The sequence below is a fragment of the Stegostoma tigrinum genome, chromosome 2 (genome assembly GCF_030684315.1).
Source record: "Stegostoma tigrinum isolate sSteTig4 chromosome 2, sSteTig4.hap1, whole genome shotgun sequence".
Lineage (NCBI taxonomy): Eukaryota > Metazoa > Chordata > Chondrichthyes > Orectolobiformes > Stegostomatidae > Stegostoma > Stegostoma tigrinum.
This window is the reverse complement of record NC_081355.1, coordinates 7,047,015-7,063,448: the sequence shown is the minus strand read 5'-3', so window position 1 is coordinate 7,063,448 and position 16,434 is coordinate 7,047,015. Positions and strand designations below refer to the sequence as shown.

Sequence of the window (16,434 nt, the reverse complement as noted above, 5' to 3'; positions counted from 1 at the left end):
GGATTGGGTGAATAACGTTGCTCGTGGATCCAAAGAAAGAGAATTCATGGAATATTTGCAGGATGGCTTTTTGGAACAGCTTGTGATGGAGCCCACCAGGGAGCAGGCTATTCTGGACTTAGTGCTATGTAATGACCCAGACTTTATAAAAGACCATAAAGTAAGGGAACACTTAGGAGGCAGCGATCATAATATGGTAGAGTTCAGTCTGCAGTTTGAAAGAGAGAAGGCAAAATTGGATGTAATGGTATTACAGTTAAATAAAGGTAATTACAGGTGCATGAGAGAGGAATTGACGAAAATCGACTGGAAGCAGAGCCTAGTGGGGAAGACAGTAGAGCAACAATGGCAGGAGTTTCTGGGTGTAATTGAGGTCACAGTACAGAGGTTCATCCCAAAGAAAAGAAAGATTTTCCGGGGCGGGATTAGACAGCCATGGCTGACAAAGAAAGTCAGGAAATATATCAAAGAAAAAATGGCCAAGAGCACTGGGAAATCAGGAGATTGGGAAGGCTACAAAAACAAACAGAGGATAACAAAGAGACCAATAAGGAAGGAGAGGATCAAATATGTAGGTGGGCTAGCTAGTAATATTAGAAATGATAGTAAAAGCTTCTTTCAATACATAAGAAACAAACGAGAGGCAAAAGTAGATATTGGGCCGCTCCAGTTTGATGCTGGAATGCTAGTGATGGGAGATAAGGAAATAGCTGAAGAACTTAATAAGTACTTTGTGTCAGTCTTCACAGTGGAAGATGTGAGTAGTATGCCAACAATTAGGGAGAGCCAGGGGGCAGAGTTGAGTACGGTAGGCATTACAAAAGAGAAAGTGCTAGAAAAGCTAAAGGGTCTAAAAATTGATAAATCTCCTGGCCCCGATGGGCTACGTCCTAGAGTTCTGAGGGAGGTGGCTGAGGAAAGAGCGGAGGCTTTGGTTGTGATCTTTCAAAAGTCACCGGAGTTAGGGAAAGTCCCAGATGATTGGAAAATTGCTGTTGTAACTCCTCCCTTGTTTAAGAAAGGATCAAGGCAAAAGATGGAAAATTATAGGCCGATTAGCCTAACCTTGCTAGTTGGTAAAATTCTAGAATCCATTGTCAGGAATGAGATTTCTAAATTCCTGGAAGTGCAGGGTCAGATTAGAACAAGTCAGCATGGATTTAGTAAGGGGAGGTCGTGCCTGACAAACCTGTTAGAATTCTTTGAAGAGGTAACAAGTATGTTAGACCAGGGAAACCCAGTAGATGTTATCTATCTAGACTTCCAAAAGGCCTTTGATACAGTGCCTCACGGGACGCTGCTGAGCAAGGTGAGGGCCCCTGGTGTTCAAAGTGAGCTACTGGCTTGGACTGAGGATTAGCTGTCTGATAGAAGGCAGAGAGTTGGGATAAAAGGCTCTTTTTCGGAATGGCAACCGGTGATGAGTGGTGTCCCGCAGGGTTCAGTGCTGGGGTGGCAGCTGTTCACCTTGTATATTAATGATCTGGATGAAGGGACTGGGGGCATTCTGGCGAAGTTTGCCGATGATACGAAGATAGATGGACAGGCAGGTAGTACTGAGGAGGTGGGAAAGCTGCAGAAAGATTTAGACAGTTTAGGAGAGTGGTGCAGGAAATGGCTGATGAAATTCAATGTGAGTAAATGTGAGGTTTTGCACTTTGGAAAAAAGAATACAGGCATGGACTATTTTCTAAACGGTGAGAAAATTCGCAAATCATAAGTGAAAGGGATCTGGGAGTGTTGGTCCAGGATTCTCTAAAGGTTAACTTGCAGGTAGAGTCCGTAATTAAGAAAGCAAATGTAATGTTGTCGTTTATCTCAAGAGGGTTGGAATATAAAAGCAGTGATGTGCTTCTGAGGCTTTATAAGACACTAGTTACGCCCCATTTAGAATACTGTGTTCAATTTTGGGCCCCCACCTCAGGAAGGACATACTAGCCCTGGAGCATGTCCAGCGGAGATTCACACGGTTGATCCCTGGAATGGTACGTTTAACATATGATGAACGGCTAAGGTTCCTGGGATTGTACTCATTAGAGTTTAGAAGGTTGAGGGGAGATCTAATAGAAACTTACAAGATAATGTATGGTTTAGAAGGGGTGGACGCTAAGAAGTTGTGTCCGTTAGGCGGGGAGACTAGGACCCGTGGGCACAGCCTTAAAATTAGAGGGGGTAAATTTAAAACTGAAATGAGATGACATTTCTTCAGCCAGAGAGTGGTGGGCTTATGGAATTCATTGCCACGGAGTGCAGTGGAGGCCGGGACGTTGGATGCCTTCAAGGCAGAGATCGACAAATTCTTGATCTCGGAAGGAACCAAGGGCTACGGAGAGAGTGCAGGCAAGTGGAGTTGAAATGCCCATCAGCCATGATTTAAATGGTGGAGTGGACTTGATGGGCCAAATGGCCTTACTTCCACTCCTATGTCTTATGGTCTTATGGGTAGCAACTGTCAGACATTATCACAAGGATGATCCGGGGTCCAAAAGTCTTTACACAAGGCTATGCCAGTGTACACACACCAACATTGGGTGGGGAGTGGGTGGGAACGATGTATATAGTGGTGGATGGCAAAATACTAGTAATGGACTAGAAATCTAGAGGCCCAGGTTAATGCTTTGGGGAGCATGCTTTCACAGTAACTGATGAAATATGAGCGTGGTTAATTTTTTTCTTAAAAAAATGCTAATCCTTGTGATAGTCATAATGACAACCATCAAAGATTTTTGTAACAAACCCATCTGGTTCACTCTTGGAGCCATGTTGCTAACTCATAACTGCCCTCAGAAATGGCCAAGTAAGCCATTAAGTTCAAGGGCAATTAGGGAAGGGCAGCAAATGCTGGCCTTGACAGTGGCATTGATTTTCGATAAAAGTTTAAAGAGAAACTTAGGGTGGCACGGTGGCTCAGTGGTTAGCACTGCAGCCTCACAGCGCCAGGGACCTGGGTTTGATTCCCCTCAGTTACCTGTCTGTGCGGAATTTGCACATTCTCCCCATGTCTGCGTGGGTTTTCTCCGGGTGCTCCAGTTTCCTCCCACAGTCCAAAGATGTGCAGGCTGGATGGATTGGGCATACTAAATTGCCCGTAGTGTGCAGGAATGTGTAGATTAGGTGGGTCTGGGCAGGATGCTCTGAGGGTCGGTGTGGACTTGTTGGGCCAAAGGGCCTGTTCCCACACTGTAGGGATTCTATTCTAATTAAAGATAAACAAAATCAGCTTCCCGACATTGTCTCTCCATGTTCTTTTATTCCTCATTCCTTTTTGAGCTTTGTCTAAAATGTATCTGTAACCAATGGACCAAACTGTGTGGTCACGTGTTTTATTTTGGGTGGAAAAAGCAGCAAAGTGGATGTGATGAGTGTCGGACACCCAGGAATGGCAACACAGCCTTTGGGGGGTGCTGAATGGCCTCCTCCTGCTCCTATCTCTTACTGTCTCTCATTCCCACCGCAAAATGGTTGCTCCTGAATTCCTCAACTGGGGTGTATCAGGGTCGTGTCTAAGAGGATAGTTACGGCCGTGTGTGTGTGTGTGTGTGTGTGTGTGTGTGTGTATATGCATTTCTTTCCCCAGGTTGCTATCGATTTCACAGCCTCGAATGGGGACCCAAGAAACAGCTGCTCCCTCCACTACATCCACCCGTACCAGCCTAACGAATACCTGAAAGCTCTGGTAGCCGTGGGTGAGATCTGCCAGGACTATGACAGGTAAGGTCAACGCTGTGGTGTTGTTATTTGCTGAGCTAGTCAGGGTCAAATTAAACCCTGCTGCTCTGATGTTGCAGGGTGGCAGTACAGTGTCCACGGCCCAATCATAGCTAAGGGCCATTACACCGGAAATTGACTCGCCTTTTTGAAGAGGTCCCTGTCTGTGGCCGGAAAATTAAAAGTTTCTTCATTTGAGGAAGAGGCTGTTTCAGTGAGAAAGCGAACCTTGGCTTGGGAGTGACACTCTAGCCTTCTATCAAACTTACACCGCGCTGTCTCTGTCAATGAAAGTACCTGTTCGCTCACTGATATCGGGTTACAGATATTGCAACATAAATCCTGCAGTACGGCATCCCTTTAGAACCTGACTGAAACACTCACTGCTCTGCTGCCAAACTCCTCTCTGTAAATCCGACAGCAATGCACTGTAGGATTCCAAATCTGATTTTATAAAGATAAAGAGAAAGGCACTTGTTGCTTTCTTTTTGTGCAGGCTATCTGTCTTTCGATTCAAAATATGTATTGGCGGTGTGCGAAGGGGTATGTTTTAGAACAAGTTTGAATTTTCAGTAGAGGCATAGAGTCATACAGCATGTAAATGGGCCCTTCGGTCCAACTAGCCCATGCTGGCCATAAGTTCAAACTAAAACCAGTCCCATCTACCTGCGCATGGCTCATATCCCTCCAAACATTTCTTATTCATGTACTTATCCAAATCTCTTTTAAACATTGCAACTGTACCAGCATCCACCTTTGAAATACACAGGAAAACCTTTCTATTTTGATTGTGATGGTGGGATCCCAACCGGAAACAGATAATCTAGTGATAGTAGGAACTGCAGATGCTGGAGAATCTGAGATAACACAGTGTAGAGCTGCATGAACACAGCAGGCCAAGCAGCATCAGAGGAGCAGGAAAGCTGACGTTTCAGGCCTAGAAGAAGGGTCTAGGCCCGAAATGTCAGCTTTCCTGCTCCACTGATGCTGCTTGGCCTGCTGTGTTCATCCAGCTCCACACCTTGTTATCTCAGATAATCCAGTGCATGGTTTTTATAAAATGCCAGCCCCTGAAGTAATTTTCAATCGATACAATTTGTTTTGATTAGTTTGTTAATTTGATTGATTTGTTTGTGGGTTCAGGTATGACACGCTAGACCTGCATTTGTTAGATCTGGGCAACACAGTCCCTCAGTCGTTAGCACTGCTGTCTCATCATCTGGCCTTGGATGATGGTCTGTATGGGCTTTGCATGTTCTCCATGTGGGTTTCCTCCCACAGTCCAAAGATGTGCAGGCTAGGTGGAATGGCCGTGGGAAGTACAGGAATAGGGTAGGGGTTGGGTCTGGGTGGTATGATCCTTGGAGGGTTGGTGAGGACTTGATGGATTGAATGGCCTGCTTCCATACTGTAGGGAATTTATTATTTATTGTCCATCCTCAATTGCCCTTGAGAAGGTGATGGTGAACTGCCTTGTTGAACTGCTGTGGTCCATGTGCTGAGGGTAGACCCACACTGCTGCTAGGGAAAGCATGCCTTAATTGTGACCCTGTGACAGTGAGGGAGTAGTGATATATTTCCAAATAAGGTTGGGGCATGTCTCAGAGGGGAATTTGTATTTGTTAGTATCTGCTTCCCTTGTTCTTCCAGATGGGTGGAGGATCAGGGTTGGGAAGGTGCTTTCGGAGGAGCCTCAGTGAATTGCGTCTTACAGATGCTGCACTTCACTTAACAAGTTGATTTTTTTGATGCTGAAGTAGGGATTGATTCACTTGACTGATTCACAACCATTGCTCTTGGTAACCGTTATAGCTTGGGACACTAATGCTCCTTTAAAACATACTTAGTGCCATGAAGCAAGAGGAGATGGGCAGTTTAATGCATAGTTGCTATCTATACTTTCAGTCTTCCCTAAAAGGAGTAATTTCATGTGTTCTATTGGTTTCTATCAGATCTTGCTGGGAGTATTCCCTTGTACTTCAATGATTAACAATGTTTTTATCTTATTTCAGTGACAAGATGTTCCCGGCCTTTGGATTTGGAGCAAGAATACCACCAGATTCCAAAGTGAGTACCATTGGAAACTAATAGAACGTAGAACTGTACCATGCAGGAACAGGCCCTTCAGCCTACAATGTTGTGCTAAAAGAGGTGCCAAATGAAACTAATCTCTTCTGCCTGCCGTTGGTCCATTCCCCTCCATTCCTTGCATATTCATGTGCTTATCTAAAAGTCTCTTCAATGCCATCATACCTGCCTCCGCCACACCCCTGGCAGCGCATTCCAGACTCCTACCACTGTGTGTAAAAAATTTGCCCCTCACATCTCATAGAGTCCATACAGTTTGAAAACAGGCCCTTTGGCCCAACAAGTCCACACTTACCCTCAGAACATCCCACCCAGACTCACCCCTCTATAACCCACATAATCTACACATTCCTGAAATACAGGCAATTTAGCATGGCCAATCCATCTAGCCTGCCCATCTTTGGACTGTGGGAGGAAACTGGAGCACGTGGAGGAAACCCACACAGACATGGGGAGAATGTGCAAACTCCACACAGACAGCCACCCGAGGCTGGGATTAAACCCAGGTCCTGGGTGCTGTGAGGCAGCAGTGCTAGCCAGTGAGCCACTGAGTCTCCTTTGAACTTACCCCTCTCACATTAAATACATGCCCCCTAGTTTTAGACATTTCAATTATGAGAAACAGATTCTGACTATCAACCCGATCAACCATCTCATAATTTTATAGACTTCTATCAAGTCTTCCCTCAGCCTCCTCTGCTCCAGAGAAAACAACACGAGTTTTTCTAGCCTCTCGTTACAGCTCATACACTCTAAGCCAGGCAGCATCCCAGTAAACCATTTCTGCACCCTCTCCAAAGCCTCCACACCCTTCCTGTAATGTGGTGACCAGAACTGAACGCAATAGTCTAAGTGCGGACTAACCAAAGTCTCATAAAGCAGCAACATGACATGCTGACTCTTGTGCTCAATTCCCTGACCAATACAGGCAAGGATGCCGTGTCATCTTTACCACCCTATCTGCTTCCATGGTGACTTTCAGAGAGCCTTGGACTTGAACCCCAAGCTCCCTCTGTACATCAATTCCGTTCAGGGTTCTGCCATTAACTGTATAATTTTTCTTAACCTTTGATCTCCATAAGTGCAGCATCTCACCTTTACATGAATTAACCTCCATCCTGCATTTGTTTGAGATAGGAACATCCTCCATAAAACATCCCACAGAGCCAAAGACAAAGAGAATGCTAATTGTGATAGAGGAATGATATAGATGAAGAATAAGTGTTAATGGTATATAATATGTATAGAATAATCGATAATCTCTGCTAAGAGCAAACCCATGCAAACAGGACACTAGGTGGGAGCGCATGTAATCAAAATGGAATATCGTGTTCATGGCCTGATGTTCAGAATGTCTATTTTCTTGTTATTCCCAGAGGCCTTTGTTTTTCAAAGCATATCTAAATGATAAATTTACATATACAATGCCTGATGATTACATAGCCAATCCAAACCTTCTCTAATTTTTAGATGCGATCTCTGGCTCTCCCTAAGAACATAAAACCATAAGATCTAGGAGCAGAATTAGACCATTCAGCTCATCAAGCCTGCTCCACCATTCAATCATGCCTGATTTTTTTCTCAACCACATTCTCCTGCCTTCTTCCAATAATCCTTGATCCCCTTACCAATCAAGAACCTGTCTATCTCTGTCTTAAATACACTCAATGACTTGGCCTCCAAAGCCCTCCGTGGCAGTGAGTTCCATAGATTAACCACCCTCTGACTGAAGAAATCCTTCTTATCTTAGCTCTAAAGGATCGTCCCTTCACTATGAGACAGTGCCACTGGGTTCTAGTCCCTCCTACTAGTGGAAACATCTCCACATCCACATTATCTAGTTCTCTCAGTATTCTGTAAGTTTCAATCAGATTCCCTTCTCAACTCCACTAAGTACTGATTTGGAATCCTCAACTGCTCCTCATATGACAAGCCTTTCATTCCTAGCCTTCTTCAGCATCCTGCCTGTCTGTGATGACACCTTCAAGGATTTATGGGCTTGCCCACCAAGGTCCTTTAATTTCTCGATACCCCTTAGGGATTTACGATCCATCATATCCTTTTGTTATAGGACATTCCAAATTACATCACCTTGCATTTATCAAGGTTAAATTCCATCTGCCATTTCTCTGCCCAATTCACTGTGCTCAATATCATCCAACCAACCATTGATCTTTGCGTGTTTAAATGCTTTTTTGATTTGCTTTTCCTGACTTCTGTAGAATCCACAGATGGTGGATTCGCCATTTAGAAATTTTCTTTACAGAAAGAATGCACTTATTCTGAGTATTCTGAAATAGTTCCTGAATGCCTGTCACTGTGTTTCCATTCATCTATCGTCTAGCCCAGTATGTCATTTCACTTCAGCTAACTCAGCTTTCATGCCAATATACTCGTCCATATTTAAGTGTGAAATACTAGTCGCAGACCCAATCTTCACCCTTTCAAACTGGATGTTAGAATTCAATCACATTGTGGTCACTGCTACCCAGTGGTGCTTTTATTCTGAGATTACAAATCACTCCTGTCACATTACACAACACCCAATATAATAAGGCATGTTCTCTCACTGATTGCAAAATATACTGCTCTAAGAAACAATCTAAAAGTAGTTGAAGAACTCCTCATCTATGCTACAGTAGTGCCAATGCTTTCAAGAACACAGCATGGCGGCTCAGTGGTTAGCATTGCTACCTCACAGTTCTAAGGACCCGGGTTAGATTTCACTCTCAGGCAACTGTCTGTGTGAAGTTTGCGCCCCCTGCCTGTGATTGCGTGGGTTCCACTGGGAGCTCTGATTTCCTCCCACCGTCCAAAGATATCCAAGTTAGGTGGATTGTCCATGCTAAATCGCCCGTTGTGTCCAGAGATACAAAGGAAAATTACAGCACAGGGACAGGCCCTTCAGCCCTCCCAGCCTGTGCTGATCCAGATCCCCTACCTAAACCTGTTGCCTATTTTCCAAGGATCTGTATCCGTCTGCTCTCTGCCCATTCATGTATCTGTCTAGATACATCTTAAATGGTGCTATCATTCCTGCCTCTGGCAATGCTTTCCAGGCACACACCACCCTCTGCATAAAGAACTTTCCACGCATACCTCCCTTAAACTTTTCCCCTCTCACCTTGAAATCGTGACCCCTGCTAATTGAGGCCCCCACTCTGGGAAAAAGCTTCTTGCTATCCACCCTGTCGAAACCCCTCATGATTTTGTAAATCTCATTCAGGTCCCCCCCTCAACCTCCATCTTTCTAATGGAAACAATCCTCATCTACTCAACCTGTCTTCATCGTTAGTGCCCTCCATACCAGGTAACATCCTGATAAACCTCCTCTGCACCTTCCCCAAGTGTTGGATGTATAGGCTAGCTGTGTTAGCCATGGGAAAGGCAGAGTTGTGGGTCTGGGTGGGATGCCTTTGGAGGGTCGCTGTGGGCTGAATGGCTTGCTTCCGCACTGTAGGGATTCTATAGAACTCTTTGCTTAACCACTTGCAGGCTTTGTTCCCCTGAATGCTGATGCTACTGTGGTATCAAACATGAGTCAGGTTTCTAGGAAGAGACTGTTTCCCTTTGTAAAAAGGAGAAGGTGTTGACTTTAATGCGTTGTGCATAAAAATGCAAGAGTGAACTGAAGTTAAAAAAAAACATTTTCACACAGTGAATCATTAGGGCCTGGAAAAGGGTTGGAGGAATGCTCAGTAGAGACATTCAGGTGATGATTATTTGGATCGAAGTAGTGTATAGGGACATGGGGAGAAAGCAGGAGATTGGCATGCAGTAATGATGCTCATTTGAAGAGCTGGTGTAGGAACAATGGGCCCATTATTCTCCTTCTGTGCAATCACAATTCAGGAATTCTTTATATCAGTGAAGCACAGACACCTGTTTCAGAGAGGCCCCCGGACATGTCTCCTTCTGCCTTTGGTAGGTCATGTACCTCAGGCTGGTATTGAGACTACACTACCCATCCACTGTACTGAGGCTTTGGAGCACATTTACAGTGGGGTTTTGGTCCCAACGAGGTGGTAGAAAAGGGGGCAGGCAGACACAGAACTTCTTAATGCCTTGTGCATTCTTCACCACATTCCTGGACTCTGGATGCTGGATGAACATAGAACCTTACAGCACAGTACAGGCCCTTCGGCCCTCGATGTTGCGCCGACCTGTGAAACCAAACTGAAGCCCATCTGACCTACACTATTTCATTATCATCCATATGTTTATCCAATGACCATTTAAATGCCCTGAAAGTTGGCGAGTCTACTACTGTTGTAGGCAGGGCATTCCACGCCCTTACTACTCGCTGAGTAAAGAACCTACCTCTGACATCTGACCTATATCTATCACCCCTGAATTTAAAGCTGTGTCCCCTCATGCTAGCCATCTCCATCCAAGGAAAAAGGCGCTCACTGTCCACCCTATCTAATCCTCTGATCATCTTGTATGTCTCTATTAAATCACCCCTTAACTTTCCTCTCTCCAATGAAAACGGCCTCATAGCTGCAACATGACCTCATAGCTCTGAAACTCAATCCCTCTACCAATAAAACCTAACACACCGTACACCTTCTTCACCACCCTATCAACCTGGGATGAGATAAGAAATAGTGACCTGCCCGTGAGCTGTGAGTAACTCCATAAGGAAATGATAGACCATATGGAAGCCATTGAGCAGAGGCTGATTTGACTTTTCTGTTGGTCCTTCCACTGTAAGAGACTAGCCCCCTGCACCTCATTGGATAGCGAGTATGTTCTCTGGCCTGTAATTGGACAATCCAGCAAAAGTCGACGTAGGGTTACTGCCTCTGGTAACAGTGTCATTTAAAATCCATCTGGTTCACTAGTGTCATCTAGTGAAGTGAATCTGGCCTACATGTGACTCCAGACCCATGGCAATGTGGTTGACTCTTAACTGGCCTCTGAAATAGCCCACTCAATGAAGAATGATTACGGACTGGCAACAAATGCAGATGTTTCCATTTAAACCCAAACCCCATAAACAGGAGGTGGAAAAAAGTGTAAATATCACCTGGAGTTAATATTCCCAATCTATCCTGCACATAAAAAAAAATCAGTTGGGCAAAAGTTGACTAGCTTACACACACATATCTGAGTTTCCCCTGTAATTTCTGTTCATGTTTCAGATTTCCAGTGCCCACAGTCCCTTGTGTCACAGGGCAGCCTGGTGGCTCAGTGGTTAGCACTGCTGCCTCACAGTGCCAGGGACCTGGGTTTGATTCCACCCTTGGGTGACAGTCTGTTTAAGAGTTTTCTTATTCCCCCTGTGTCTGCGTGTGTTTCCTCCCACAGTCTAAAGATGTGCATGTGAGGTGTATTGGCCGTGCTAATTTGCTCATGGTGTCCAGGAGTGCACTAGCTAGGTGGATTAACCACAGGAAATGCAGAGATAGCGTAGAGGAGTGGGTTCGGGTGGGATGATCTTCAGAGGGTAGGTGTGGATTCAATGGGCTGAATAGCCACTTCCCCCACCACCGTAGGGATTCTATACTATCAGACCCACATCCTTGTCAGGATATTTAGTGAGAATCTAGACTGAGATTCAACTCTTTCTCAGCCTTTGAACTGTGACCCACAAAGGAAAATAAAAAATTCTGTCTAATTCCTGATTTCTTTACGTGGCTTAGTGTTACATTCTGTTTTGATACGGCTCCTGTGAAATATCTTGGAAAGGTTTATTTCATTAAAATCAATATATGGATGCAAATTGTTACGAGTATCATGTACCAAACTTGAAAGTTGACTTTTGGGATTTTTTTTTGAAGAAAGGAATATTTGGTTGTGTTTTCACAAGGAAGACGTGACTGAATCACTTATTAAAGGTGGGCAATAAATGATGACCCAGCCAGTGACACCCACATCCTGCGAACATATATTAAAAATTCATTCCGCAGCGCCTGCAAGCTATTGTCAGAAACTAAATTTGATCAAAATCAAGGAACCGAGTTTAGGTTGGAGAAACAGATTGCACATTAAAAAAAAATGTTCCCTGTTCATTTGTGAGTCTCTCAATTTGAGGAAATTGCTTCCATGCTGGCAAATCACACAGGAAATTAGAAAAAAAACGTATGTGCAAAATTCCCACCGGAAAGAGGAACATTAAAAATAAACTTGCACAATCCAGGAGGCTCCGAAGCCAATTACACATGTTCCCAAAGGTGCAGAGCACTTATCAGTACAGCGTCATCTGCACGCTCACTGCAATTTCCAGGGCCATCTGCCCATGTTAAAGTGCCTTCCAGTTGCATTCTATCGTGATGCGCCCTAAGAACAAAGAAATGAACTAGTTCTGCTACTGACCTTCATGCTCCCTACCAGACTGTCATGGCAGAATTGAAAAGGAGGGCTGTCAATGCAGCTCTCTGCTCCAAGGTGCCTGCATGGGTCATCCCGCAGAGGAATCTGCCATTTCCCCCTGGGTGGGCTCTGTCAAACTCCACCTGGTGCAAGCATCCTGTGGAATTTCTGGGCTTTCAGGCCTTCCTTCTCCACAGCAAGGGCAAAGATGAGAGAGAAAGAGAGACAGAGTATGACCCATTCCCTCTCTTTCACACCTTAATTAACACCCATTTTACATCTCTCTTTTCTCTTTCACCACTATCAGTAACCCCTTTCAATATAAGAACAAAAAGCAGGAGTAGGTCATTCAGCTCCTCGAGCCTGCTCCACCATTTAATACAATCGTAGCCCTTCTGATCACCTCCCCATTCTTGCCCGCTCCCCATAACCCTCTGTACTGAATGTATTGAGGTCAGCCAGCTGGACCTCATAGAATAGAAGTTCCTGACTGGAACTGTTAATCAGAAAATTATTGAACTCAGTATTGAGACCGGAGGGCTGCAGGGACCCCAAGTGGAAAATGAGGTGTTGTTCCTCCAGCTTGCGCTGGGCTTCACTAGAACACTGTAGCAAGCCAGAGACAGAGATGTTGGCCAGGGAACAGGGTGATGCATTGAAGTGGTAAATTTCAAACTTCAACTTTTGACACTTCAATGCATCACCCCACACACCAGGCCATGTTACCACATAGCAGACATAAAAGAATGAATGTCAGGACTGTTTGACTCAGTGAGAGGTAGCTGTATAGGCAAAGGCTATGCATTTTTAAATAAAAGGGTGAGTGGTGATGGGATTCCGGCCTCTTAAGGATTATTTCACCTTCAACCTGTTACTAATTAAAAATTAGTTCATCTCCTTAAATTTACTCAATGTCCCTCTGTCCACTGCACACTGGGGGAGTGAGTTCCACAGATTACAACCCTTCAAGAGATGTAATTCTGCCTCACCTATGTTTTAAATCAGTTACCACCTTACCCTAAAACTAGTATATCTGGTTCTAGATTTTTCTTTTACACTGGGCGCAATCTTCCCCCTCCCCTCTCCCCCCTCCTCCACCTCTGACGAAAGCATCAATAAGCCATTTTCCCACACCTTCCAGTTCTGAAGGAAGGTCACTGGACTCAAAACATTAATTCTCTTTCTCTCTGCCGAGATGCTGCCAAACCTCCTGAGTTTCTCCAGCATTCTCTGTGTGCATGAGAGAGAGAGAGAGAATGTGTTTTTTTTTTCCATTCCCTTGATGTGAATTTAACTTGAAGATAAAACACAAACCACCGGTCCAGTATTGAAATAAAAACCAAAAGAATTGCAGATGCTGTAAGTCAGGAACAAAAACAAAGTTGCTGGAAAAACTCAGCAGGTCTGGCAGCATCTGTGAAGGGGAAAACAGAGTTAACGTTTCGGGTCCGGTGACCCTTCCTCAGAACTGATGGTGGCTGGGAAAACGTTAGTTTATATGCAGAAAATAGGGAGGTGGATGGGGTAGGGAGTAAATGATAGGATAGAGCCCAAAGAGAGAGAAAGGCAGTTGGACAGACAAAGGAGTTGCTAACAATCAGGCTGGGAGGGTGAATAGTTGTTAATGGGGGCTGTTAGTGACTCGAACGGGGGTGTGCAGTGGCAGGCTGTGTGGTAACAAGGCCTGGTCTGTGAGGTGGTGCATTGAAGTGGCAAAAGTTGAAGTTTGAAACGCTCCCTGGCCAACATCTCTGTCTCTGGCTTGCTGCAGTATTCCAGTGAGGCCCAGCACAAGCTGGAGGAAGAACGATTGTAATCAGAGATAATGGGGACTGCAGATGCTGGAGAATCCAAGATGCTGCTCCTGAGATGCAGCTTGGCCTGCTGTGTTCATCCAGCTTCACACTTTGTTATCCTGGAGGAACAACACCTCATTTTCCACTTAGGGACCCTACAGCCCTCCGGTCTCAACATTGAGTTCAATAACTTTAGGGCCTAAACTCTCCCATGTCCCAGCCCCCCACCCCACACACCAGGCCTTGTTACCACACAGCCTGCCACTACACCCTCCCTGTTGTTAGTCACTAACAGTCCCCATTAACAACTATTCACCCTCCCAGCCTGATCGTTACCAACTCCTTTGTCCAACTGTCTTTCTCTCTCTTTGGGCTCTATCCTATCGTTTACTTCCTTCCCACCCACCTCCCTATTTTCTGCAGATAAACTGACGTTTTCCCAGCCACCATCAGTTCTGAGGAAGCGTCACCGTACCCAAAACGTTAACTCTGTTTTCTCCTTCACAGATGCTGCCAGACCTGCTGAGCTTTTCCAGCAACTTTGTTGTTAAGTCGAGTATCAAAGCCAGTTTTAATGAATCTCTCCCTGTCTGTTATTGGCTTTTAGCAAGGCGAGTTCTCAGTGGGGATTAATGAGCTGCTCCCTTCTACAGAGGGAGGAGCTAGGCAGACAATTAATTGGTTAATTATCACTGCCCCTTTCCTAAATCTACGCAGTACTTTTCCCAATGTCACACGGCAACCCCATTTTGTTGGAGACTCATCAGCATTACACAGGTGACCTCTCACCGGGGGATCAGCGGTGGATATCAGATTGATTCATGTCATCCATCATTGAATCATAGCACATAGAATCCCTACAGTGTGGAACCAGGCCATTCAGCCTATTGAGTCCACACCACCCCTCTAAAGAGCATCCCACCCAAACTCCCCACCTTCCCTTTAACCCTGGATTTCCCATGGCTAATCCATCCAGCCTGCACATCTCAGGACACTAGGAGCAATTTCCCATGGCCAATCCACCTAATGTGCACATCTTTGGACTGTGGGACGAGCCTGAAGCACCCGGAGGAAATCCACGCAGACCCAGAGAGAATGTGCAAACTCTGCACAGACAGTTGCCTGAGGGTGGAACCAAACCCGGGACTCTGGGCCAGTGAGCAGTGCTGACCACTGAGCCACCCCACCCCCCTCAGGCATTGGCTGTGCCCCCGGAGGGAGACAACCTGGTGACATCCGCTCCCTTTCACCACTAAAAGGGGAGGCCTTTGTAAGGGCCTGCTCTTTGAGGTTCCCACACCAGCCCTTCCTGCTTCACTCAATGCTTTGTAACAAGTCTATTCATCCCACCAAAGTGACAGTGATTTCAATCCACCTGCACAGTGTCACCCTGATCTCTCTGTAAATGGCCTGTTGCACTGTTACAGTGAGGCTGAACAAAAAGCCTGGGGAATAACACCTTATCTTTCACTTGTGCACTTTTTCACCTTCTGCAGTCAAGTTCAACAGTTTATAGTTCCTTGAATTCAGAGTCACAAGTAGACAGGGCAGTGAGGAAGGCCTTTGGTATGCTTGCCTTTATTACTTAGTGCATTGAGTATAGGAGTTGAGAGGTCATGTTGCAGCTGTACTGGACATTAGTTAGGCCACTTTTGGAGTACTGCATATAATTCTGGTTTCCCTGCTATAGAAAACACGTTGTGAAACTTGAAAAGGCTCAGAAAAGATTTACAAGGACATTGCCAGGGATGGAGGGTTTGAGCTATAGGGAGAGGCTGAATAGCCTAGGGCTATTTTCCCTGGAGCATCTGAGGCTGAGGGCTGACCTTATAGATGTTTATAAAATCATTAGGGGCAATAGACAATAGACAATAGGTGCTGGAGTAGGCCATTCGGCCCTTCAAGCCAGCACCACCATTCATTATGATGATGGCTGATCATCCACAATCAGAATCCTGCTCCTGCCTTATCCCCATAACCCTTGATTCCACTATCTTTAAGAGCTCTATCCATCTCTTTCTTGAAAGTATCCAGAGAGTTGGCCTCCACTGCCTTCTGGGGCAGAGCATTCCATATATCGACCACTCTCTGGGTGAAGAAGGTTTTCCTCAACTCTGTTCTAAATGGCCTCCCCCTTATTTTTAAACCGTGTCCTCTGGTTCTGGACTCACCCATCAGTGGAAACATGCTTCCTGCCTCCAGAGTGTCCAATCCCTTAATAATCTTATAGTCTCAATCAGATCCCCTCTCATCTTTCTAAACTCAAGTGTATACAAGCCCAGTCACTCCAATCTTTCAACATATGATAGTCCCGCCATTCCGGGAATTGACCTTGTGAACCTACGCTGCACTCCCTCAATAGCAAGAATGTGCTTCCTCAAATTTGGAGACTAAAACTGCACACAATACTCCAGGTGCAGTCTCACCAGGGCCTTGTACAGCTGCAGAAGGACCTCTTTGCTCCTATACTCAATTCCTCTTGTTATGAAGGCCAGCATGCTATTAGCTTTCTTCACTGCCTGCAGTA

At 45.2% G+C, this 16,434-nt stretch overlaps 1 protein-coding gene across 3 annotated transcripts in view; it reads left to right on the top strand.

Moving 5' to 3' along the window:
- cpne4b (copine IVb) overlaps positions 1–16,434 on the top strand; it is a 369,673-nt gene that overhangs the window by 334,771 nt on the left and 18,468 nt on the right. For all 3 annotated transcript variants that reach the window (XM_059652031.1, XM_059652028.1, XM_059652029.1), the window contains 2 exons: positions 3,578–3,711; positions 5,721–5,775. In XM_059652031.1, the coding sequence (XP_059508014.1) occupies positions 3,578–3,711; positions 5,721–5,775 (189 nt within the window). The remainder of the gene's footprint in view (positions 1–3,577; positions 3,712–5,720; positions 5,776–16,434) is intronic.